The following is a 23,657-nucleotide window of genomic DNA, read 5'->3' as shown; positions in this document are numbered from 1 at the left end:
TACAGGTTGTAATATCACTGTATGTATGTGATTCTCTGTGTTTCTTCTTAGGCCATCTTAAAGGGGTTTTCTATCATATTGCTGGGATGCCTATGTATGTGAAGCAGCTTACACAAAATCACAGAACAATATCTTACATCTAGATACACAGGAAGCAAGTGATATACACCAGTGCAATGTCAGTCTGTGAAATTATCTTCTGCTTCCGAATAAATATCTACTTTTCATACATTCTGAGGTTTTCTATAATGTACTTCTATGTTTTCTATAGATGCAGATCCTTGAGACTTCAGTCAAGTTGTTAAACTCTCTATCCAGCAATTCTTAATTTCCATTACTTAGAGACAGATGACCAATATATTGCAGTGGCATCTTCTTTTGGGGTTGTCACCCAGCTTTCCCAGAGTCTGTAAAGGGCAGTGCTACTTCCTCTTTTATCCTATTTTTGCATTACTAGGCACATTGATATTATATGAGACTAGGAAAGCTGGGTGATACATAATAAGTGACATGTACAATATGTATTGGAAAGCTGGATGACGTATAATAAATTACGTGTAGAACATATATATTGGGTGATGTAATAGTGACTTTAATGACTACTCCCTAACTTTAATATTATAATTCTTTATTATAATTATAGCAAATCATAAAGTTAAAGCTTTTGACTGTCCCGGCATGATGGGAGTTGTAGTTTTGCAACAGCTGGAGAGCCAAGGTTCTGTACCTCTGATCTACAGTAAAGTACAGAGAGTATAATCACCCAGCTTTCGCATATTGTTACCTAGAAATGACGACATTGAACCTCATCTAAGAAATCTCAAAGTCAATTCTACCTAATATGTTAGGATTAGAGATGAGCGAACCTTGAGCATGCTCGAGTCCATCCGAACGCTCATCTCTAATTAGGATATATTCACATGTACAAGCTGTGTTGCAGACATTTTTGCACCTGTCCTGTTTATGGGTGTTGCAGAAATCCATGCACATCCTACAGAAACAACCCAATTCAGAGATTATTTGTAGTCTGCAACAAATCTGCCATGTGTGAATATACTCTTAGGGTGCGTTCACAAGTACAGGATCTGCAGCAGATTTGATGGTGCAGATTTAATGCTGTGTTCAGTTATTTAGATCAGATCTGCTGCAAATCTGCTGTGGATCCGCAGAATGAAATCCGCTGGGATACGGTGTGCGAGTATAGCTGCCCTTAGGGTGTGTTCACACGTACAGGATCCGCAGCAGATCTGCAGCAGGTTTGATGGTGCAGATTTGATGCTGTGTTCAGTTATTTAGATCAAATCTCCTGTGGATCTGCTGCGGATCCACTGCGGATCTGCACCATAAAATCCGCTGCAATATGGTACTTGTGAAGTATCCCTAAAAGTGTTTAAGACTGCAACTCTTTACATTGCATTAAAGGTCAGTAAATATGCCCTGCAGATGGGACAGCTATTCCTCTATTGTGTTAACATGTGCAAACATGTGCAATAATAAAATAATAATAATAATAATCATAAGTAACATGTCACTTACAGTACGCAAAGAGCATATGCCCGGCACACAGATTCACTGTCTCGTACAAGGAAAGTGCCATCCTTGCCAACCTGTGACAGCAGGTCTTCAGCTTTGGAGCGAGTGATGTTCCCATGGTACCAAGAGAAAGACATCTCAGTGTCAATGCAGTATTTCCAGAGGCCTCCCCCCCTGACAGTCCTCCCTGCAGTCAGGACCCTGCAGACAGTACAGCTCACCAAACCCTGCACTTGTTCAGGAGCCTAAATGTTCTCCCTAAGTTCTCTTGTTCTCTGTGTTACATTGTTTCCTGTTTTAAATGCAGAGATGCAAAGGAAACAGTAACATGGGGACTTCCTTATTGTAACCACAGCTGAGAAGGGAGGGGGAGGTAGAAACGCATGACAAATTTGTACTATAGTACCAGGCAGCTGTATTTTACTAGTAGCAATTATATCAAATTGCAGTTATATATAACTCTGCTGGGAGCATTCAATAACTGAGACTTGGGAGGGTTTATACTGAACCTGCCACCAAAAAACAGCAGGAACAGCTTTTTGCAGACAAAAACTATTATCGCTGTCAGTTTCCAATTTTTCAAAACAGCCGGGGATTTATTAATAGGAGGTATTGTATAAGGTCTTGTTCACACACTGCAGATTTTATTAGTATTTGGAAGCCAGAACTGGGCAACTATAATAGAAAGTTTTATACTTCTCTACTTTGCATCTACTTATAGTTCCCTTCACCGCCATATCTACATCTAAAACCCTGCGTGAACCTTCAAGATGTCGAGAAATCAACATTCACATCATCTCTTCAATGCAAGTAACCACTCACCACTGCGAAAAAGGGTTTTCTGATATCCTCTATCTCTGCAGATCTGTCACACGTAAGGGTTTCAAGTAACCTGAGTGAATGCAAATTGCAATTCTTTCACTTCTGTTTTTTTTAGATATTTCGAGAAAAAACTAAATTTTATGAAATTCTCACAAGTAAAAAGAAACAATGTGCAATAGTCATAGATGAAATCCAAAATGGGGACAAATCCGAACAAGTCTACAGCATTGCCTGGAAGTAGAAAACTGGCATAAGGATGGTCATAGACCATGAGGGTATGTTCACACAAAGCAGATTTTATGCTGTGTATGTGCACAGGGTATACTGTACATGTGAACATAACCTAAATCTATAGTGTTGCAAATTAGAAAAAAATATATATTTTTTTTATTTCATTTTGATTTCCTGTGTTAAATCTGCATTGTAACAAATCCACAATTTGGTGCAGATTGACTTATGGAAAATCTACAGCAGTTCCTTTGTGAAGGATCAAACTGTACCCCAAAGTACAGTAAAATATGTAGTGTCCCAGTACAGATGGTCCACTATGTTTTATGTCAGCTAGGTAAACGGTAAGGGTCCTTTTACACTCACAGATATCCGACCACTTTATCTGACAGATTTTTAAAGCCAAAGCCAGAAACAGACTATAAACAGAGACTATAAAGCAAAGACTGACATTTCTCCTCTTTTGAAATCTATCCCTGGCTTTGGCTTAAAAAAATGTGTCAGATAAATTGGTCAGATATCTGTGTGTGTAAAAGGACCCAAACTCTGTCCGGTGTCACACAAAGGGGATGAAGCTGCATTTGCATTTTCACCACTTAGTGTCTCACTTTCCCCTCTGTTTGTAAGAGCACAGCTGGAGTATAAAGGGTTAACTTCACTGTTTCCACCAATCACAGGTGCAGGTACCACACACAACTCTCAGCCACTCACACTCTTTCTTGTTACACAGCCCTACCAATGGGAGGTTAAACCTGGTAACCACTATAAAAGCCTAGTTAGTTCCTAGTGGGAGGACTTAGTCTTTTGTCTGGTGTATGGGAGACAGAAAAAGCAAGCTAGAGAGTTCCTGCTGCAGCAATACCCGGACCTGGCCCAGGGGGCCAAAGCCCTTGTCAGGGACCAAGAGAGAGAGAAAGGTTTTTCTTCAGAGAGAGATTTGAGCTATTATGCATTGCTAAACCCACAGGAGGGGTAACCACCCTCTAGGGAAACCTTGTCCACACCAGATCCTTCTTCATTATTTTCAGGATAGTCTAAAGAAGTCAAGGGACTGATCTGCAGTAAGACAAAGAGCACAAGCTGAAGTATCTTACTGATCATGCGCGGCTATCTGGAGAGATCCTGGGAGGTCTCAAGAAGTCTGCTATGCCCAGTTGTATAGGCCTGGGGCTCGTACTAGCCAACCTGGTACTCTCTGAACTGTACCTTCCTTAAGTCAAGCTTCACTTCTATTTTCTCTCACTAACTACTCAGTCATTACCTCACGCACTGCTGTCACCTGCACCTGTCAGGTTCTAAATTCTATTACCAGTATTGCACTGAAGTTCACTGAAGTGCTGGACTCACATTGTGCTACCCTTACAAGTGCCGGTGCCTGTGTGTCCGAGGGTGGGTATCACCACTTCTGGCCCCTGTGACAAGTGTTCCAGCTACAAAACACCAAACACCAACCTGCTGCATAACACCCTCAGCACCCCGGGCCACGGCAAATACAGTAAAGCAAAGTTCATTAATAGAGATGAGCAAACCTCGAGCATGCTCCAGTCGATCCGAACCCGAACTTTCGGCATTTGATTAGCGGTGGCTGCTGAAGTTGGATAAAGCTCTAAGGCTATGTGGAAATCATGAATATAGTCATTGGCTGTATCCATGTTTTCCAGACAACCTTAGAGCTTTATCCAACTTCAGCAGCCCCAGCTAATCAAATGCCGAAAGTTCGGGTTCTGATCGACCCAGACCCGGTTCGCTCATCTCTATTCATTAATGTCAGCCACATGTTTTAGAAAAAAAATCCCTATTGAAAAACATTCTGTTAAATTTGAAATCCACGCAAATCTAATTCTGCTTTCACTGCAGATTTCACCCATTCAATGTATTGGGGTTAAATACACAGTACGCTGTGCAATTGGTAGCAAAATCGACATGTAACACAAGGTTTTTGCTGCAGAATCACTGTGGATTCATTGGTAGATTTTGGTGGAAATGCGAAAGGTGCGTAACAGCTTTACAATCTCTACATACACATGTAATACGCCTATGAACCACATTCTATACATTTCAATGGAAGACACATTTCTGCCCATATACCTTGCATGTGAGGTAAATGATAGGTTATGCCAAATTGTTTATGTTATGCCAAATTGTTTATTTTACTTTTAATTTCAAACATAAAAAAACACTGTTGTGGGTCACCACTGAGGCCAGTGATTGGCTAAGCGGGTATTTCATATGTGTCAGAACTGAGAAAAGGAAGTGCTAACAATGGGGATTCTGTTGCCCACTGTGTCTGAGGAATTATTGAAAATAGAAGCATGTTCTACTTTTTATTTTATATTATCTTGGATTTTTATTTTGATGGGGTTTTTTTATATATATACTGTATGTGGTTTTTTTTTTCCTTACCCCATGAGCAGTTAGAAACACGAAAGTGTTTACTCTTGTTATAGTGTTTACTCTTGTTATATTTAAAAGGTCACTGTTGTTTGACCCCCCCCCCCCCCACCACCAATTGATAACCCATGCAATTTTTAACATATCTGTAAATTATTACATATACCAAACATGACTCCCTACCATAGGTAAAAGCCCTAAAGTCTTGGCCACTAGGTGTCTCACTTCCCAGCAATCTGCTGTCCACTGACTCTTGTTAAGGGAATTCTGTCTAGCAGAAAATGCATCCTACGTCTAGCAGAAAGACATGCATAGTCTGCCTCCTCCAGAGGGTCCAGAAGGTAAAAACCAAGGTTTCCATTTCCCAAGAGCAGCTGTTCCTGGCATAGCTAGTTATCATTAGGAGCAATACAGTGCTTAGACCAGAGCTGCATTTGTGATGTATTCCTAGCCTTGCTGTTTATGTGATTTTTTTCAACTCACCTTGCAAAGCCTGTGCACCAGTAACCCCTTCCACCCCACATACAACCCATAGTACTGTACTCTAAACCATCCCCTAGCAAAGTAAAGCCTGTTCGGTATAAGCAGTGCACATATGTCAGAACTAGGGCATAGTGAGCAGGTATGCATAGTATAGTAAATGGTGAGCGATTGGCCAGACAAGTAAGGGAAAGGAAGTCCTTGCTTGAGTGTGGCTGACAAACAGCACATCTCTGGTAGGAGATGATGACAAATAACTGTGCACCATGTAGGGGGCTCTCAGGGGCCCAGTGACCGCACTAAACTGCATGACCTTTTTTATCACTCTTGTTAACATGACCAAAGCACGCAGGTTCTTTTGAAGGCCCCGGTCTCATTCAAGTTTATTTTACAATTAGATATTTATTTTTAGCCCGTTTTGAAACTTTTTATGTCCTGGCCTTAATATAACTTACATACAAATTATAGCTCACTCACTCTCATTGCATTTACATTTTTTTGAAATATAGCCCACTATTAAAGGGAAACTATCAGCATGTTAGTGCTGATATCTCCCTGCAGCCATCTATATCATCTTCCCAGTGCCGGCCTTGTTTTCTTTGTAGGTTCCGCTGTTTTGGAAAACTTTAATCCAACTGAAATTTGGATCTTGTATAAAGCACTGGGGGCATTCTTCAGCCCCCTAGTGCACCCTTTGATCAACCTGCTTGTGCATAATTAAATATGCATAGGTAGGCGTGAGCAAAGGAGGCAGTGGGTGGGCTGAACGGTGCACTGGTTGGCTGCGGAACACCCCCAGTGCTCTAAACAAGATAATTTACAAATTTCATTTGGAATAAACTTCTCTAAAACTGCTGGACCTACCAGGAACATAAGACCGGTGCCGGAAACAGATAAGTGAGGTAGGCGGATGGAGGGAGATATAAGCAGATTCATCTGCACAAACCTGCTGATAATTTCCCTTTAAGCGCTTTTCTCATTTCCTTATTTCAAGCAATAAGCAGATGCTTTGGCAAATTGTGTCTTTAATAGGGTGAGGTTCTTGACATCCTGAGCTCCCCCTGGTGGAAACATTTGTGTCTGTATAGTAGAGCCTAACCTTTAGTAGGTGATACATCACTTTAAAATATGAAATACATTGACGGTTGAAGCATTTATTCTCCTCTTTATAATAAGGGTTGAAAACTGACTGATCAGCAAAATTATCCAGAATGTTTTCCTATTAGGATTCATATATGACTGCTGTTTGTATTTGGCTGGTGCACTGTACAACTCTGTCTGCTGGAGGCAAGTTAACAGCAGAATGCTTTAGCCTAGGATTATCCCTGTTATTTCCTACAAGCAGGTTTCTTTTCTAAAGAAAATAAGTTATTGCTTTCAGCATCATTAATCTTTGGCACAATGTCTCAAGATAGTTATAATGCCTATGTGATGTCACGGCACAGGTAAAATACCCACAGTAATGTCGCTGAAAAGGGATAATGCCACAGCTCAGGGATAATACACATGGTAATGTCACAGAACAGGAAGAATGGACCCAGTGATGTTACAATACAGGGATAATGCACACCTTGATGTAACAGCTCAGGGATAATGAACACCAGGGCATAGAAATAAATTAAATGTGATGCCACATTAGAGGGATGATATAAGACATGAAATTACAGGACACGAATATAATTTATTTTTTTTATTATTCCCAGTAATCTGCATTCAATTTTCTTTAGTGCTTCCACCAATAGTCCCTACTAGCATCACCTCACAAGTTTACTGTATGCTATGCTGGTAGCAGGCTTTCAGTGTGGGATGCATCACTGCTTCATGCACCGGAAGCTCGTTTGAGAGGAAAGGAGCTGTGTCGGATGAGTCTTTTGGTTTTGGTTTTATCTTCATTGGGCAACATATGGGGGCAGCAGGGGCCTGACGCATATAAGGGGTTACAGGGAGATTAATATCTATAGAGGGATTCACCTAACTACTATATAGGAGGCACAACTCCTGGAAGACATAAAGGAGGATTCTTACAAATTTATGGGGACTAACTGCTATATGGCTAAACAGAGGGGGCCTAGTTACTATATGGGGGGAAAAGAGGGGGCCTAACTACTATATGGAAGCACAGAACAGGCGTAACTACTTTATTGGGGCTCAGAGGGGGCCTGACTCATATTGGCACAGGTGGGGACTTTTTTATTATATGACCCCATAAAGGGGGCCTGTATGTTATCCTAGGCCACAGAGGGACCTAACTATTATTTGATGGCCTAACTTAGTGTTTCCCAACGGGGGTGCCGCGGCAAACTGGGGTGCCGAGAGAACCCGCCAGGGGTGCCGCGGGATCCCGGTGGGAAATGTGCACTGTCTCTTTAAGCATCCCGAGAAGCTGCGGCTGCGCAGCTTCTCGGGATGCACAGATCGCTTTGATGTTCCGCCTGCACAGTGAGCAGGCGGAACGTTAAGGCAAGCAGAATGCAGGAGCAGGACCTGTCAGCGTCCTGCTCCTGCATTCCCTCCCATAGGATGACGGCACTTCATACCAGCAGCCTATGGGACTCAGGCAGGCGGGATGATGTGACGTCATCACGCCTGCTGGAGGTCCCGTCCCTGCGGCTCGCAAGATGGAGCCCGGATTAGGTGAGTAGGATGTTTGTTTTTTTAGGGGCACCTCTGGGGGCATTATTAGTTCATAGGGGACACCACTGGGGGCATTATTAGTTCATAGGGGGCACCTCTTGGGGCATTATTAGTTCATAGGGGGCACCTCTGGGGGCATTATTAGTTCATAGGGGGCACCTCTGGGGGCATTATTAGTTCATAGGGGGCACCTCTGGGGGCATTATTAGTTCACAGGGGGCACCTCTGGGGGCATTATTAGTTCATGGGGGCACAGCAAGGGGCATTATTAGTTCATGGGGGCACCTCTGGGGGCATTATTAGCTCATGGGGACACCTCTGGGGGCATTATTAGCTCATGGGGGCACCTCTGGGGGCATTATTAGTTCATGGGGGCACATCTGGGGGCATTATTAGCTCATGGGGGGCACCTCTGGGGGCATTATTAGTTCATGGGGGCACAGCAAGGGGCATTATTAGTTCATGGGGGCACCTCTGGGGGCATTATTAGCTCATGGGGACACCTCTGGGGGCATTATTAGCTCATGGGGGCACCTCTGGGGGCATTATTAGTTCATGGGGGCACATCTGGGGGCATTATTAGCTCATGGGGGGCACCTCTGGGGGCATTATTAGCTCATGGGGGCACCTCTGGGGGCATTATTAGTTCATGGGGGCACATCTGGGGGCATTATTAGTTCATGGGGGCCACCTCTGGGGGCATTATTAGTTCATGGGGGCACCTCTGGGGGCATTATTAGTTCATGGGGGCACCTCTGGGGGCATTATTAGTTCATGGGGGCCACCTCTGGGGGCATTATTAGCTCATGGGGGCACAGCAGGGGATCCTACATACAAGGGGCATCCCACATTCCTACTCACTTTACTGCACATAACACCAAACAGCGCAGTTACTTTGGGAGCCTACAGGAGGGTGAAAGGAAAGGAAGTTGCTAGAAATGTGCGGAGCCTAAATTGTTTGTCTTGCAGGTTCTGAAAAGATGAAACATATCTGGAAGGAATCATCATGGAGGTCTGGGCCGGATGGAGAGGAAAAGGGAAAGTGACGCCTCAGATCAAAGAAGACGTCACCTGTGAGTCACTGTATGACAGTTTTCTTATTTTGTAAAACATTATTTAGTAGGGGTGCCCCGAGGTAATTTTTTTTTCCGAGGTGGAAAAGGTTGGGAAGCACTGGCCTAACTACTACATGGGAGCGCAGTGGGTACTGTTACAGTGTGGAGCAGTACAGATGGGGACTTTGTATAGAGTTGAGGATAATGTTTGCCTGGCAGATTCGAGTTGTGGATTGAAGAAGTCTTCATAATGGCCAGAGCCAGATGGAGAAGAAAGGAAAAGTGAACAACTCAGAGAGAAGATCAGAGAAGATGCCTCCCTGTGGTCACTGGATGTAACTGCCTTTATAATCACTTATATGGAGTGCAGAGCCTGTGTGCCATTGGTATTTATCTATATATGGGTCAGTGCATGAGAGGAATTCTGCACTTTATATTGTTAGAAACCGGGCAGCAGGACAAGACAAGTCAGTGAGCCCTAAGCTCAGCCCCGCCCACTGTCCTCTACCTACTTGCCACAATCCGCCCTAAGATGGCGGCGAGCAACTGGGCGGCAGTCCCTGCACTGGCTAGGTGGGACACAAAGACAAGACAGACAGACAAAACACAATAAAGAATAGTCGACAGTCCGGGTCACAACAATCAGGCAGCACAGTACAAAATCACAATCCTATAATCAGAGTCAACAAACAAGCGATATGGTCAGGGGCAGGCAGCTAGCAAGGATAGTCAGAACACAAAGCAGTAGTCAGGAGATGCAAAGAAACAGAATCCACAAGCAGGCAGAGACTAAGTCAATAACCAGCAATGATATCCAAGACTGAGGTAGTTATATAGGAGGCCAGGGTTCTGATCCAGAACATAATTGGACCATCCCCCTGATCTCCAAGCACAGACAGCTGAGAACAAAACAGATCCACTGGCAGGAAGACCTGTCAGTCACAGCAGAACCAAAACACAGATTAACCATGACATGGCCAGACAGAACTCAGCAGGTGAAGTCGGGTGTGTCTCCCAACCCAGGTGAGCAATAAACCAGAGTTCACACACAGCAAAACAAAACACAGAAACAGGATACAAGAAAACCAGTGCCTTCTCGGCCGAACAGCACGAGCAGAGGGGCGCATAATGCTCTGCAGAGATACCATCCTGACATATATAGTGGATTTTATTTAGCAATGGTATTGCAGTCACTAAGTGGTGAAAATGGTCGTGGTCAAGGTGTGGAAATGATATTTGTTTCTTATACTGATACTGGTATTGGCCTTGCTATACTGAATTTTTATTTAAAGGGCTACTCCTGCAATTTAACCATTTTTACATAGTGCTGCCCTTGGATAGAACATGAATGCTCCCGACGCTAATTCCAAGATAAACTTGTTGCATTGACAGCCCGTTCAGACAATCGCTGGTCTTGAAACATTAAAACTCATCATCTTCCAGTCTACCAACCGAAGTCACACAGTAATGATTGTTTATGGCCTATAAATGTGCATGTTACCATTCTCTTCTGTTTTTTTTATTGTGCCAACTCAACAGAGTACAGCTTTGTTCACTTCTGTTTATAGGAGGAGAAATAACTTTTACTTTGAGGAACAGAATGCAAATCTCTCATGAAGTATTGCTGGCCATACATTTCAGATAGCTGCATAGATTCTGGTAGGACACTAAGCATTGGGACTCCTTCATATTGTACTTTTATACTTTTAGGACATCCTATTCTAAATCCATAGGCAATAAATTGTCTGTCAGTTTAATGAAACTTGTATTAATGATGTTATGTGACTTATATCCTGTCCTATCAGATAGTTGTGTCTCGTTCTGGCTAACAAGGTAGCTCCACCACATAGATCCTTTCATTCTTCCGATAGCACCAGTGGCTCTCCTGTCCATAACATGCAACCGATACATGTTTCTTGAGCAATATTTGTTCCTATGAAGGAATATGAGTGACATCATGGTCACATCCTCCTCCAAAACGTGCCATGTAAGGGGGATTAACAGGGTGGAGCATAGGACAAGATGTAAGTGACCAAACATTATCATTAGGATGACAAAGACCTGGACAATCCCTTAAATATGGAGTGGATCCCCCTTTGCAGGTATAACAGCCTCCATTTTTCTGGCGAAACTCTCCACAAGTCTTTGTAGTGTGTGCTTTGTGGCAGGCTCACAAAACTATGGCTGCTCTCTTTCAGAAACAGCTCCCCTCCTGTCCTCAGTTTGGTTGTGGTTTTGCAGGTCAGTCCCATTGAAGTGCATAAGGTTATGTTCACATTACGTGAACATCTGGCCGTTCCGTGACCCTGGCCGGGTCACGGAACGGCCGGTCTCAGCCCGAATCATCCCGGCCGGTACTTAAGTGGACAGAGGAAGACTGGAAAAAAGTGTTGTGGACGGATGAATCCAAGTTTGAGGTGTTTGGATCACAAAGAAGAACGTTTGTGAGACGCAGAACAAATGAAAAGATGCTGGAAGAATCCCTGACGCCATCTGTTAAGCATGGTGGAGGTAATGTGATGGTCTGGGGTTGCTTTGGTGCTGGTAAGGTGGGAGATTTGTACAGGGTAAAAGGGATTCTGAATAAGGAAGGCTATCAATTTTGCAACGCCATGCCATACCCAGTGGACAGCGCTTGATTGGAGCCAATTTCATCCTACAACAGGACAATGACCCTAAACACACCTCCAAATTGTGCAAGAACTATTTACAGCAGAAGCAGGCAGCTGGTATTCTATCGGTAATGGAGTGGCCAGCGCAGTCACCAGATCTGAACCCTATTGAGCTGTTGTGGGAGCAGCTTGACCGTATGGTACGGCAGAAGTGCCCATCCAACCAAGCCAACTTGTGGGAGCTGCTTCTAGAAGCGTGGGGGGCAATTTCTCCAGCTTACCTCAACAGAGTAATAGCTAGAATGCCAAAGGTGTGCAATGCTGGAATTGCTGCAAAAGGTGGATTCTTTGACGAAAGCAAAGTTTGATGTAAAAACAATGTTATTTCAAATACAAATCATTATTTCTAACCTTGTCAGTGTCTTGTCTCTATTTTCTATTCTTTTCACAACGTATGGTGGTGAATAAGTGTGACTTTTCATGGAAAACACAAAATTGTTTGGGTGTATATATATATATATTATATAGTATGCAAACATATACTATATATACTATATATACTTTTTTGTTGCTGTTTTTCTTGTTTTTTTTATGTGGAATTAATAAAGTTTGATGTTTTTATCCATGGGAGTTCCGGATTCATCCCCTCTATGGACTTTCATACTCTTATATGTTTCACCATTAATGACTGATTGATCCATGACCGTGCACCTAATGTCCACATGACTTTGGAATGAATTTGCTATCTCCTCCTATGCAATTCTGCATATACATTGAGAAATATTTGTAGAGAGCTAATAATTTCATGTTATCCGTGTAGACCTGCAGTAGAAGTTCTTGTAATCACCAGAGGGGGGAGCTCTTGTCCAACAGACATAACTGTTACATAATTGCAGTTTCCTAGTGCTCAAGGTAAGTGGCAGAATAGATACAGGATCAAAACCAATAAAAATAGTATACAAATATGTAGGAGCAATATTCACAGGCTGACCTATATTTTTAGTGAGGCATACTTCTCAGTACCACATACATTTATCATCCATAACATTAAATCCACCTGCCTAATATTGAGTAGGTCCCCTATCAAGCTGCCACAATCATACTGGCCTGAACTCCATAGCCCCCTGAGGTTGTCCTGTGGTATCTGGTACCATGTTAGCACCAAATCCTTTAAGGCCTGAAAGCCAAAAAATGGGGCCTTCCGGATCAGACTAGTTTTTGCACGCAAGTTTGCAAATAATGCTGGCAACGTCACTTGGCTATTGCTGAAAGCATTGGGGAGTAATTTTGGCTGCATGCATTCACCAGCATCTGGGAATATGGCCTTATGTTATGGATGATTGTATAGTATCTGAATTTTAAACATGTCATATTATCAATGAGACACCCAAATGTGATGTCATCTAAATCAAACATTAGTAATTGTAATAAATTGTAATACATAACAATAGAGAGTTAAAAATCATAGATTTTATGAGCATTGTACATAGGATTTGGCTCTATACTGGGTGCTACATCCCGTCTGTAAAAACATAATAGGTGGTCTGAAATTATTATTTTACATCTGGCATCTTCCCATCTCCATACAAACATGCAACCATCACACCCATCCTCAAAAAGCCATCCCTTGAACCTACCTCCTTACCCAGCTACCGCCCCATCTCGCTTCTCCCCTTTGCCTCAAAACTCCTGGAACAACATGTCTACCATGAACTTTCCTCACATTTTTCATCCAACTCGCTTTTTGACTCCCTGCAATCCGGTTTCCGCTCCCACCACTCCACAGAAACTGCCCTCACCAAAGTGGCTAATGATCTACTGACTGCCAAAACCTCACGCCACTACTCTGTGCTCCTTCTCCTTGACCTATCTTCTGCCTTCGACACAGTTGACCATTTTCTCCTCTTACAAATCCTCTCATCCCTTGGTGTCACTAGCCTAGCTCTCTCCTGGATCTCCTCTTACCTCTCCAACCGCACTTTTAGTGTCTCCCACTCCCACACCACCTCCTCTCCTCGTCCCCTTACTGTTGGTGTTCCCCAAGGCTCTGTACTCGGGCCTCTTCTCTTCTCCATCTACACCTCTGGCCTGGAACATATCATAGAATCCCATGGCTTCAGGTACCATCTTTATGCCGATGACACTCAGATCTACCTCTCTGGTCCGGATGTCACCTCTTGGCTATCCAGGATTCCAGAGTGTCTATCGGCCATATCCTCCTTCTTCTCCTCCCGCTTTCTAAAAATTAACATGGACAAAACAGAACTTATCATCTTTCCCCCATCTTGCTCCACCCCGCCTTCTAATCTGTCAATCACTATCAATGGCTGTACTCTGTCCCCTGTCCCCCAAGTCCGCTGCCTTGGGGTCACCTTTGACTCTGCCCTGTCCTTTAAACCACATATTCAGGCCCTGACCACCTCCTGCCGCCTTCACCTCAAAAACATTTCCAGAATCCGCTCTTTCCTCACCCCTGACTCCACCAAACTGCCGGTCCATGCTCTCATTATCTCCCGCTTGGACTACTGTAACATCCTCCTCTCTGGCCTTCCAGCTAACTCCCTTGATCCCCTCCAGTCTATCCTTAACTCTGCTGCCCGACTAATCCACCTTTCCCCTCGCTTTGCCTCAGCCTCTCCCCTCTGCCAATCCCTCCACTGGCTCCCCATTGCCCAACGTATTCACTTTAAATTGTTGACCATGACATACAAGGCAATCCACAACCTGTTCCCTCCGTACATCTCTGACCTGATATCCCGCCACCGTCCCTCACGCAACCTTCGATCCTCCAGTGACCTCCGTCTCCGCTCCCCCCTTGTTCGTACCTCGCACAACTGCCTCCAAGACTATTCCCGAGCCTCCCCCATACTCTGGAACTCGCTACCCCGACACATCCGTCTCTCATGCACCATCAAGTCCTTCAAAAGTAACCTGAAAACCCATCTCTTCAAACTAGGCTACAACCTATAATAACTCTGCATCACACTTGAATGGCTGCACTTTACCTCCTGTTTCTCTCCCTATAGATTGTGAGCCCTCGCGGGCAGGGTCCTCTTCCCCCATGTACCAGTCTGTCTTTTGCCATCATGTAATGTTTCCTGATCTTGTATTGTTCCTGCCTGTTGCCTATCTATTGTATAGCGCTCTGGAACTAAGGGCGCTTTATAAATAAATAATAATAATAATAATAATAATCATTTATTGTCACTATTTTTTTTCAAAATTAGAAGTAGTTCACAATAAGCTGTAGGCTGGGCTCTCAAGTAGCGGTAATATGCAATGACCCTTGCCCATTTTACCTTGACTAGGGATATATAGGGCTATATAGGGTTAGTCATCCTAATCTTCAAGAACAACAGAACAAGGCTGAATAACAGGGATATTCACCCCCTTGGTTATATAACTAGGGCTGAACAGGTACTAAAAAGCAGTCCAGGCAACATACTGTAAGATATTGCATATAGAAGAAAAAAGTAGTGCGACATGTGGACTGTGGCATATTTTGCTTTTGGTGGCCACATACTTTTACACCTCCCTAAATATATAAGAACTACACTGTTAATAGAACAAAGAAAAGAGGAACACGCAGGAACCTGATCACATGGACAAAGACAAGTGTACGCTACGACTATACAAGTGCAAATATAACCAATAACCACCAACACCTACAGAAGTCACGCAAACTCCTCTTGTCTATCTATAGTATACAGTCAGCATATATACATCCATATATAACAATAGAGATGCGTGTGATAAAACCATAATGCAAGAATTATAGAAAAAAAACACACCTTCCCTTCGTCCTACAATACACATGGTCATAGACATGTACAACAAGCGACATGTCATATATGTGGCACAGCAGAAAAATAGATATAATAGTTAGCAACCTGCGCTACATTTTAATTCTATCATGCATTAGAATAGACATTAGGGGAGGTGCAGTATAGTGCAATATGTGCAAGGACCAGAGCTTGTGCAGCCCTGCAGTTCCCAACACAGCCTTTGGAGGCAGCAGAAAATGTCATATTGTAGAATAAAATGAATGCTCCCATTGTGTGCTGGATCATTGCTTTACTCTCTTCGGTGATGTTCAGGTCTAGACTGAACAGCATAGACTATAACTCTGTTTATTAGCATGTCTATTTTGATATTAGCTAAATGCAGGAAATTTGCATTGTTTTCCACTATGACGTAGACAGTAAATAAGAACAGATTTTTGGGGTTATGTTCAATGCTAAGACAAGCTCTATCAATTTTTCTGTGTGCGGCATATGACTCAGCCTTGGATTATCATGCAGGAATAGCGTGGAATGTAAGAGGCACACAGTGTGAACCAGCTGTTTGACAACATAAATGGGAGTTAGAATATAATATAATAGTTCCCTGGAAAATTGTACTTTACTTAAAGGTAAAAAAAATAGATTATGTAATAATGTAAAATGCCTGCTCTATGGGAAATAATAACTCAGAATTAAAGGAACGTTAAGCGAAAAGTGGGCAAAGCAGAAGGATCACACTAATCTTATGTGAGTAAAGATCTTCGAAGTACATCACACAGAGTACAAACACCCCATACACCCCCAATATCACAAGGCTAGGCTGCATCCTGCAAAACTTATAAACATGAGGCCCTCATTGTCTTCTGAATGCGTACACTGAGGGGGAGATTTATCAAAGGGTGTAAAATTTAGACTGGTGCAAACTGCCCACAGCAGCCAATCACAGCTCAGCTTTCCTTTAGCACTGCCTAACGCTGAGCTGTGATTGGTTGCTGTGGGTAGTTTGCACCAGTCTAACTTTTACACCCTTTGATAAATCTCTCCCTAAGGGTCCTATTACACAGCCCGATTATAAACTGTAAACTCGTTTAATGAGCAATTAGACAAGCCAACTATCGGGTAGCAAGGGCTGCACGGACAACGTTAGCGATGTCCATGCAGCCCTTGCCTTTAGTATAAAATAATAAAGTAACTCACCGTATCACGTTTCCTAGTGTCCTCGGAGGCCTTCCCGGGTGTCTGCAGCTCTCCCTTATCTGCACTGACAGTCCGCCGGCTGCTCAATCACAGGCTGCGATCTTCCTTGGCCAGTGGTTGGACGAGTACCGGCGGCACGTCTCAGCCAATGATTAGCTGAGCAGCTGGCGGCCTGTCAGTGTGGAGAAGGTAGAGCGGCAGACACCGGGCAAGGCCTTACTTAATTATTTTATACTAGCCTCATCAGCCGCCAGACGCGCATCGCTATCACATGTAGCAATGCGTGCTCGACTCCCAATTATTTTAGGTGAGGACCTAATGCAACAGTCAGAGAAGGCCTCATATCCACCCTAAAAAATAGGACATGTATTACCTTTTCACATAGTCTCAAAATATATTCATACGAGTTCATGGCATTAAATCTAGTCTCACTGTCAGAGTTCATAAGACAAATGGATGACCCAGTTGTGCACTTGATCATTGCACTATTTATTCTCATTTAGGCCTATTTTGTTGTTGTTCACTATAACATACACTTGCAGTACTAAATTGGTGGACCATGGTTCAATTCAGACTGGGGACATCAGTTAGCTGGACCTTCCTGAAATCTGGCATTGTAGACACATTAGAAGAGGGCAAGTTTGGCATCAGGAGTGAAACTACTGCCAGGGCTTGGCACACAAAGTTCTAGTACTGGCGGTGCCTGGAAGTGGAGAGGCAGTAACAACAGAGGGGGGGGGGGGGGGAAAGATATATATATATATATATATATATATATATATATTATTTAAAGTGCCCCCTCCCCCATAATTCAACACTTAATATCTTTTAATGACAATGTGAAAACAGAATGTTCAATTGTCTTTGTATTTTTTAAGAAAATTAAAAACTTAGCACAGCCTTAAGTATTCAGGCCTTTTGCCACTTGAAATTTAGCTCTGGCTTCTCCAACTCCGCTTGATCATCTCTGAGATGTTTCTACACCTTGATTGGAGTAACCTGTGGTATATTCAGCTGATTGGACAGGCTTTGGAAATACACAGCCCTGTCTATATAAGCTCTCATAGCTGACAATATATTTTAGAGCTGCCAAGACATGACAAGGAAGGACTGCCTGTAGAGCTCAGACACAGGATTGTATGGAGGGAGAGATCTGGAGAAGGGTGTAAATTCTGCTGTTCTGAAAGACCCCAAGAGCACAGTGGCCTCCACAATTCTTAAATGACTGTGACTGTGACTGTGGCGGAGCCGTGCACTGATTGGTTGTGTGGGACTTCCGGGAGCCAGAAGCCTCCGATGCCGCCGGATCGTGGTGCTGGTAATGTATCATCCCGGGCGGTGGGGGTTAATGCGGCCGGCACTTACATACTGGCAGCGTGCGAGTATGTAATTGCATTGGAATTCACAGGGGATTGATCCGCTGCCGATTTAGCTGCGAATTCGCAGCGTTAAATCCGCTGCGGATCCGCCCGTGTGAATTTACCCTTAAACAAATCACTAGGTCACAGGTCTTCTCAGCGTGCCTCCTAGTCCCACTCTTGCCAATGACCTTGCAAGTTTTTATAACAGATGTCCATAGTCTGGAAAAGTCCCAAATGCAGAATCATCAAGGCACTTTTCCAGACTATGCCCCATCATGGTACAGATTTGGGCTGTCCATGTGACAGTCTGATCCAGCTGATGGTACTGTGCACAAAAGTACGTCAGGTGAAAAGGGGTTAACCGAAATATGTGTCAAAATTAGTGTCGGCCCTTGAATTCAGCCCGCCGTAGCATATTTTTATCACCAGGCCTGTAATAGAAAACATCTACTCGCAGCCACAGTGACCCAGAAATAATATATTTTGCCATCTGGACAAGACATGTTGTGTATTGCGTCCTAACCGGCCTCTCTTCTAAAAACCAATATTACAGCACCTATTCAGTCAAGCTTGTAGAACATATCTGGGATTACACTGGAGCCTCACACATTGTAATCACATCTGGATAAACGAAGAGATCACTGAACGTTATACCCTTGTGGTGTTTTCACAGCTCCTCGGACTATAATCCTGGCTAAGAATAACATTTTGTGGCCTGGGAAATAAAATCACGTATTTTAGATAATCCTACAATCACAGAAGGTGCGGATCTTGAATACCATGTTCTCGTAATTAGAGAGTATTGATCCTGAAGAGAAGACGATTACTCAGGCTTTATGTTAATACTGCGGAGGGCGTTGAAGCCATTGCTGCCAGTGTTAGCTCCCTGTGTAATTTTATGAGGATTTGTAAGGAAGCACGGCGTTATTTTTGACTACTCAAAACCCCATAGATGTCTCAGGTAGACTAGGCTGTCCTTACTGGTGGTAACCGAGGAGAACATTCCACCCTTCCTCCGACATAATACAGAACTAAAAATATAGTCATTTGTCTTGTGATTTATTTTGTATAGATATTGTGTATCGATATGTATATATATATATATATATATATATATATATATATATATATTGTAGACATGTCACTGGAGAAGTATTTGAGGGGAGGTACATCTCACCCAGGCTAAGGCATATGGTGAGATGGTGAATCCAGGTGAGATCTGTCACTCAGCAGTGTTATGCTGCTGAGGGTTTTTTCCATGTTCCGGGCCTGGATTTACTGGAATGGTGGGTAGGTTGGTAGTGGGACCTGCCATTCCCCTCCCCCGGTCCAGTTCGGGTGTTGCAGGCAGGTGTGCCTTGTTAAGCCTGCAGCAGGGTAAAAGCTCCACAGAGCTAGAGGAGATTGCTCTCAGCCAGGGTGAACAGCTTGCATGCTGTGTTTCCTGGGAGCAAGGAGTTATATCACTGCTGGGGCCTATTCACACTCCACGATACCGCCTATGGAAGTGACAGATAGGTGACCTGTGTTAGTAAGTGCCCAGACGGGCAAGACCTTTTTGTTTTGTTTTATTATCAATGCACGGTGTTGCTGTATTTATGTTGCGGGACCGTTTATGCTACAAATAAACACCAAAGCTGTTTTTAAGTCCAAGTTTGCTGCCTGAACTGTGTCCTAACACACCATCCCCCGGGGAGATCCCTACAATTGGTGCTGCGGAGCGGGCAAAACGTTTGCTAGGGGCAACGGTGTGCATCAACTTGGCTACAGCTACTTATGTCCTGGGTGAAGGCTGCTGCTTCACTCCAAAAACAGCCAAGCAACATGGAGGAGATGATGAAGCAGTTAATGCAAGTGAGTTTGCAGCAACAACAGGCTCTGACAGACGCTAACCTGCGCCATGAACAGACAATGGCTGCACAACAGAGACTTATTGAGCACCTAATAGCAAAGCAGGAGGCGTCTGCAGGTGCTAATCCCCAGCTGGTGGCAGCAGCCGCGCCAGAGACTTTGTCTGTGAAAAGAGCCGTGCAGCGTGCGCTGCAAAAGATGACTGCGGATGATGATATTGAGGCCTACTTAACTGTCTTTGAGCGGGTGGCTGAGAGAGAGAAGTTACCCTCCACTGAGTGGGCAGAAGTGATTGCGCCTTATTTAACAGGCGAACCTCAAAAGGCCTATTATGACCTCAGTGAGCAAGAGGTCAAAGACTATCCTCGGCTAAAAGCAGAGATACTCGCCCGACTAGGAGTTACTGCTGCTGTCTGTGCCCGAAGGGTCCGCAACTGGAGCTACAGTCTGGACAAGTCAGCGAGGTCCCAGATGTACGACCTGATCCATTTGGCAAGAAAGTGGTTGGAGCCAGACACCTCTACTCCTGCCCAGATCCTAGAGAGGGTCGTGATGGATCGCTACCTCCGTGCCCTTCCTGCTGATCTACAACGCTGGGTGGGACAAGGCGACCCTAGGAGTGCTGACGAACTCGTCAGCCTTGTGGAGAGGTTCCAGGCGACCGAGGACTACCTCCGTGATGTTCCTGCAGCACCGTCACCTCCCCGGAGTGCCAGATCTGTGCCATCATCTGGTAAGAGACTTCCATCTATTGGGGGAGTGTGGAGGGGTGCTGATAGAGGGAAGAGCGCTCAGGAGGTAACTCAGGGGCAAAAGACTGGTGAGGGTCCCCGGTGGCTAAGTGGCCCTAAAAAGGACTCCCTGCCAAGGAGACCAGGCCCTATCCAGTGCTGGAGATGCCATGAGACGGGACATGTGTCTGCCCATTGCCCTCTTACCACTGAGCCCATGGAGTGTGACGCTAGCCGGCGTCAGTCGCTATTTGCGGAACCGTCTCTTGTTGCGGTCACTGGACTAGAGACTGAACCGCAAGTCTGCCACATTACTGTCAATAACTTCCCTGTTAAGGCGTTGCTGGACTCAGGAAGCCTTGTCACCCTGGTGCATGCCAGCCTGGTGGCTGGGGACTTTGTGCCAAAAAGACATATGAGTGTGGTGTGCATACATGGCGATACAAAGGTTTACCCTATAGTACTGGCTAATGTCGGGACTGAACTATGCGCTGTACAGTATGAAGTGGGTGTGGTTAAAAACCTTATGCATAATGTGATATTGGGGCGTGATTTTCCATTGTTCTGGGCTCTATGGGGAAAACAACAATCCCCTGAAAGGAGTAAGGATACCCCTAAGTCTATTGCATTACCCATGGTAAAAGATAAAAATGTACAGGATGAAAATGCTTTTCCTTTGCAGGTCCTGGCTGGTGAGGAAGAGGCTCCTCCCACTGACCAGAATGTTCCCGACTTAGAGGTGTCTAGGGATAATTTTGGTACTGCACAATTACAGGACCCCACTCTCAAAAATGCGAGAGAGCAGGTCACTGTTATGAATGGGGTACCTCAGGAACCAGAAGCTGAGAAAAAGTTTCCACATTTTTCTGTGACTAATGATCTCTACTATAGAGTCACTAAGATTAATGATGAGGTTGTGGAACAGCTTCTGGTGCCTAAGTCGTACCGGCGTCAGGTACTCGACATGGCTCATAATCATGTCCTTGGGGGCCACTTGGGGACAGATAAAACGCAGGAGAGAGTCCTCCAGAGGTTTTATTGGCCTGCGATTTATGCTGACATAAAAAAATACTGTGAGTCGTGCCCCACTTGGCAGCTTAGCGCTCCAGTGTCGCATTTTCGCAGCCCGTTGGTTTCGCTCCCCATCATAGAGGTACCTTTTGACCGCATTGCAATGGACTTGGTGGGTCCCATTGTAAAGTCGGCAAGGGGACACCAGTACATTTTGGTGGTCTTAGACTACGCAACCCGTTATCCTGAGGCTGTACCCCTAAGAAACACTGCGTCTAAAACAATTGCCCGTGAGTTGTTTTATATGTTTTCCAGAGTGGGGATCCCCAAAGAAATCTTGACCGACCAAGGTACTCCGTTTATGTCAAAGGTAATGAAGGACCTGTGCAAACTGTTTAAAATCTCACACCTTCGTACCTCTGTATATCACCCACAGACGGACGGGTTAGTGGAGAGGTTTAATAAAACCCTGAAACATATGTTAAAGAAAGTAGTGGAAAAAGATGGTCGGGATTGGGATCACTTACTACCTTACCTAATGTTTGCTATTAGGGAAGTGCCCCAATCATCCACAGGGTTCTCTCCCTTCGAATTAGTCTATGGTCGTCACCCTAGGGGTTTGTTGGATATAGCGAAAGAGACATGGGAAAGTGAGTCCACCCCATGCAAGAGTGTTATAGAGCATGTAGCACAAATGCAGGACCGTATAGCCACTGTAATGCCCCTAGTACGGGAACACCTCCAGAGGGCGCAAGAGGGCCAAAGTAGAATTTACAATCGTTCTGCGAGAATCAGGACATTTAGCCCTGGTGACCGGGTACTCATACTTGTTCCCACAGTAGAAAGCAAATTCTTAGCAAAGTGGCAGGGTCCCTATGAAATTGTAGAGAAGATCAGTGAGGTCAACTACAAGGTACACCAACCAGGTAGAAGGAAGCCTTTCCAAGTTTATCACATAAACTTGATCAAGCCCTGGAAAGACAGGGAATCCTTGGTGGCGACAAAGCCTGTTGGTCATCTGTCCCCACCAATCCCTCCGGTCAGGATTGGTGACACCCTGTCAGTATCCCAGCAGCAGGAAGCTAAGGAATTCCTGCAGAAAAATAAAGACAAGTTTTCTGACCTCCCAGGGCGTACGCATCTCATTAGTCATCATATTGAAACTGAGCCTAGAAGCAGAGTAAACCTTAAGCCCTATAGGATACCAGAAGCACGGAGGGAGGCGGTATCATCTGAGGTAAAACGTATGCTTGACCTAGGAGTCATTGAGGTGTCCCAGAGCGAGTGGTCCAGCCCGATTGTGTTAATCCCAAAGCCCAATGGAACTTGGAGGTTCTGTAATGATTTTAGAAAGTTAAATGAGATCTCCAAGTTCGATGCCTACCCCATGCCCAGGGTAGATGAGTTGATCGAAAGGATGGGTAATGCTAGGTACATAACTACCCTCGATCTCACTAAGGGCTACTGGCAGATCCCACTCACTCCTAAGGCTAGAGAGAAGACCGCATTCTCCACCCCTGATGGGCTCTTCCAATATGTAGTAATGCCATTCGGGTTACATGGAGCCCCTGCCACTTTTCAGAGGTTGATGGACTTAATCCTGCGACCACATCGGGACTACTCTGCTGCCTACCTCGATGATGTGGTCATTTTTAGCCCTGATTGGGAAAGTCACCTCTGTAAGGTCCAGGCGGTGTTAGATGCCATAAGTGATGCGGGGTTAACCATCAATGCAGAGAAGTGTGCACTAGCCTTAGAGGAGGCCAAATACCTGGGATACATTATTGGGAGGGGGTTAGTGAAACCACAACTGAATAAAATTGAGGCAATACAGAATTGGCCCAAACCCCTCACAAAGAAACAGGTCAGAGCTTTCCTGGGTATTACGGGCTATTACCGTAGGTTTGTGCCAAACTTTGCCACAGTTGCAGCCCCGCTAACTGACCTGACAAAGGGTGCGAAGTCCGCA

At 44.5% G+C, this 23,657-nt stretch overlaps 1 protein-coding gene across 2 annotated transcripts in view; it reads right to left on the bottom strand.

Annotated features, from left to right (window-relative positions):
• The window catches only part of INPP5D (inositol polyphosphate-5-phosphatase D), a 73,989-nt gene extending 72,185 nt beyond the window's left edge, over nucleotides 1-1,804 (bottom strand). For both annotated transcript variants that reach the window (XM_069975519.1, XM_069975520.1), the window contains exon 1: nucleotides 1,537-1,804. In XM_069975519.1, coding sequence (XP_069831620.1) covers nucleotides 1,537-1,670 — 134 coding nt within the window. In that variant the 5' untranslated portion in view covers nucleotides 1,671-1,804. The remainder of the gene's footprint in view (nucleotides 1-1,536) is intronic.
• Between the last annotated feature and the right edge of the window lie 21,853 nt (nucleotides 1,805-23,657).

This window comes from Dendropsophus ebraccatus, chromosome 6 (assembly GCF_027789765.1).
Source record: "Dendropsophus ebraccatus isolate aDenEbr1 chromosome 6, aDenEbr1.pat, whole genome shotgun sequence".
In the NCBI taxonomy this organism is placed as follows: Eukaryota; Metazoa; Chordata; class Amphibia; order Anura; family Hylidae; genus Dendropsophus; species Dendropsophus ebraccatus.
The sequence above is the reverse complement of the archived record's forward strand: the minus strand, read 5'-3'. Positions and strand labels throughout refer to the sequence as shown.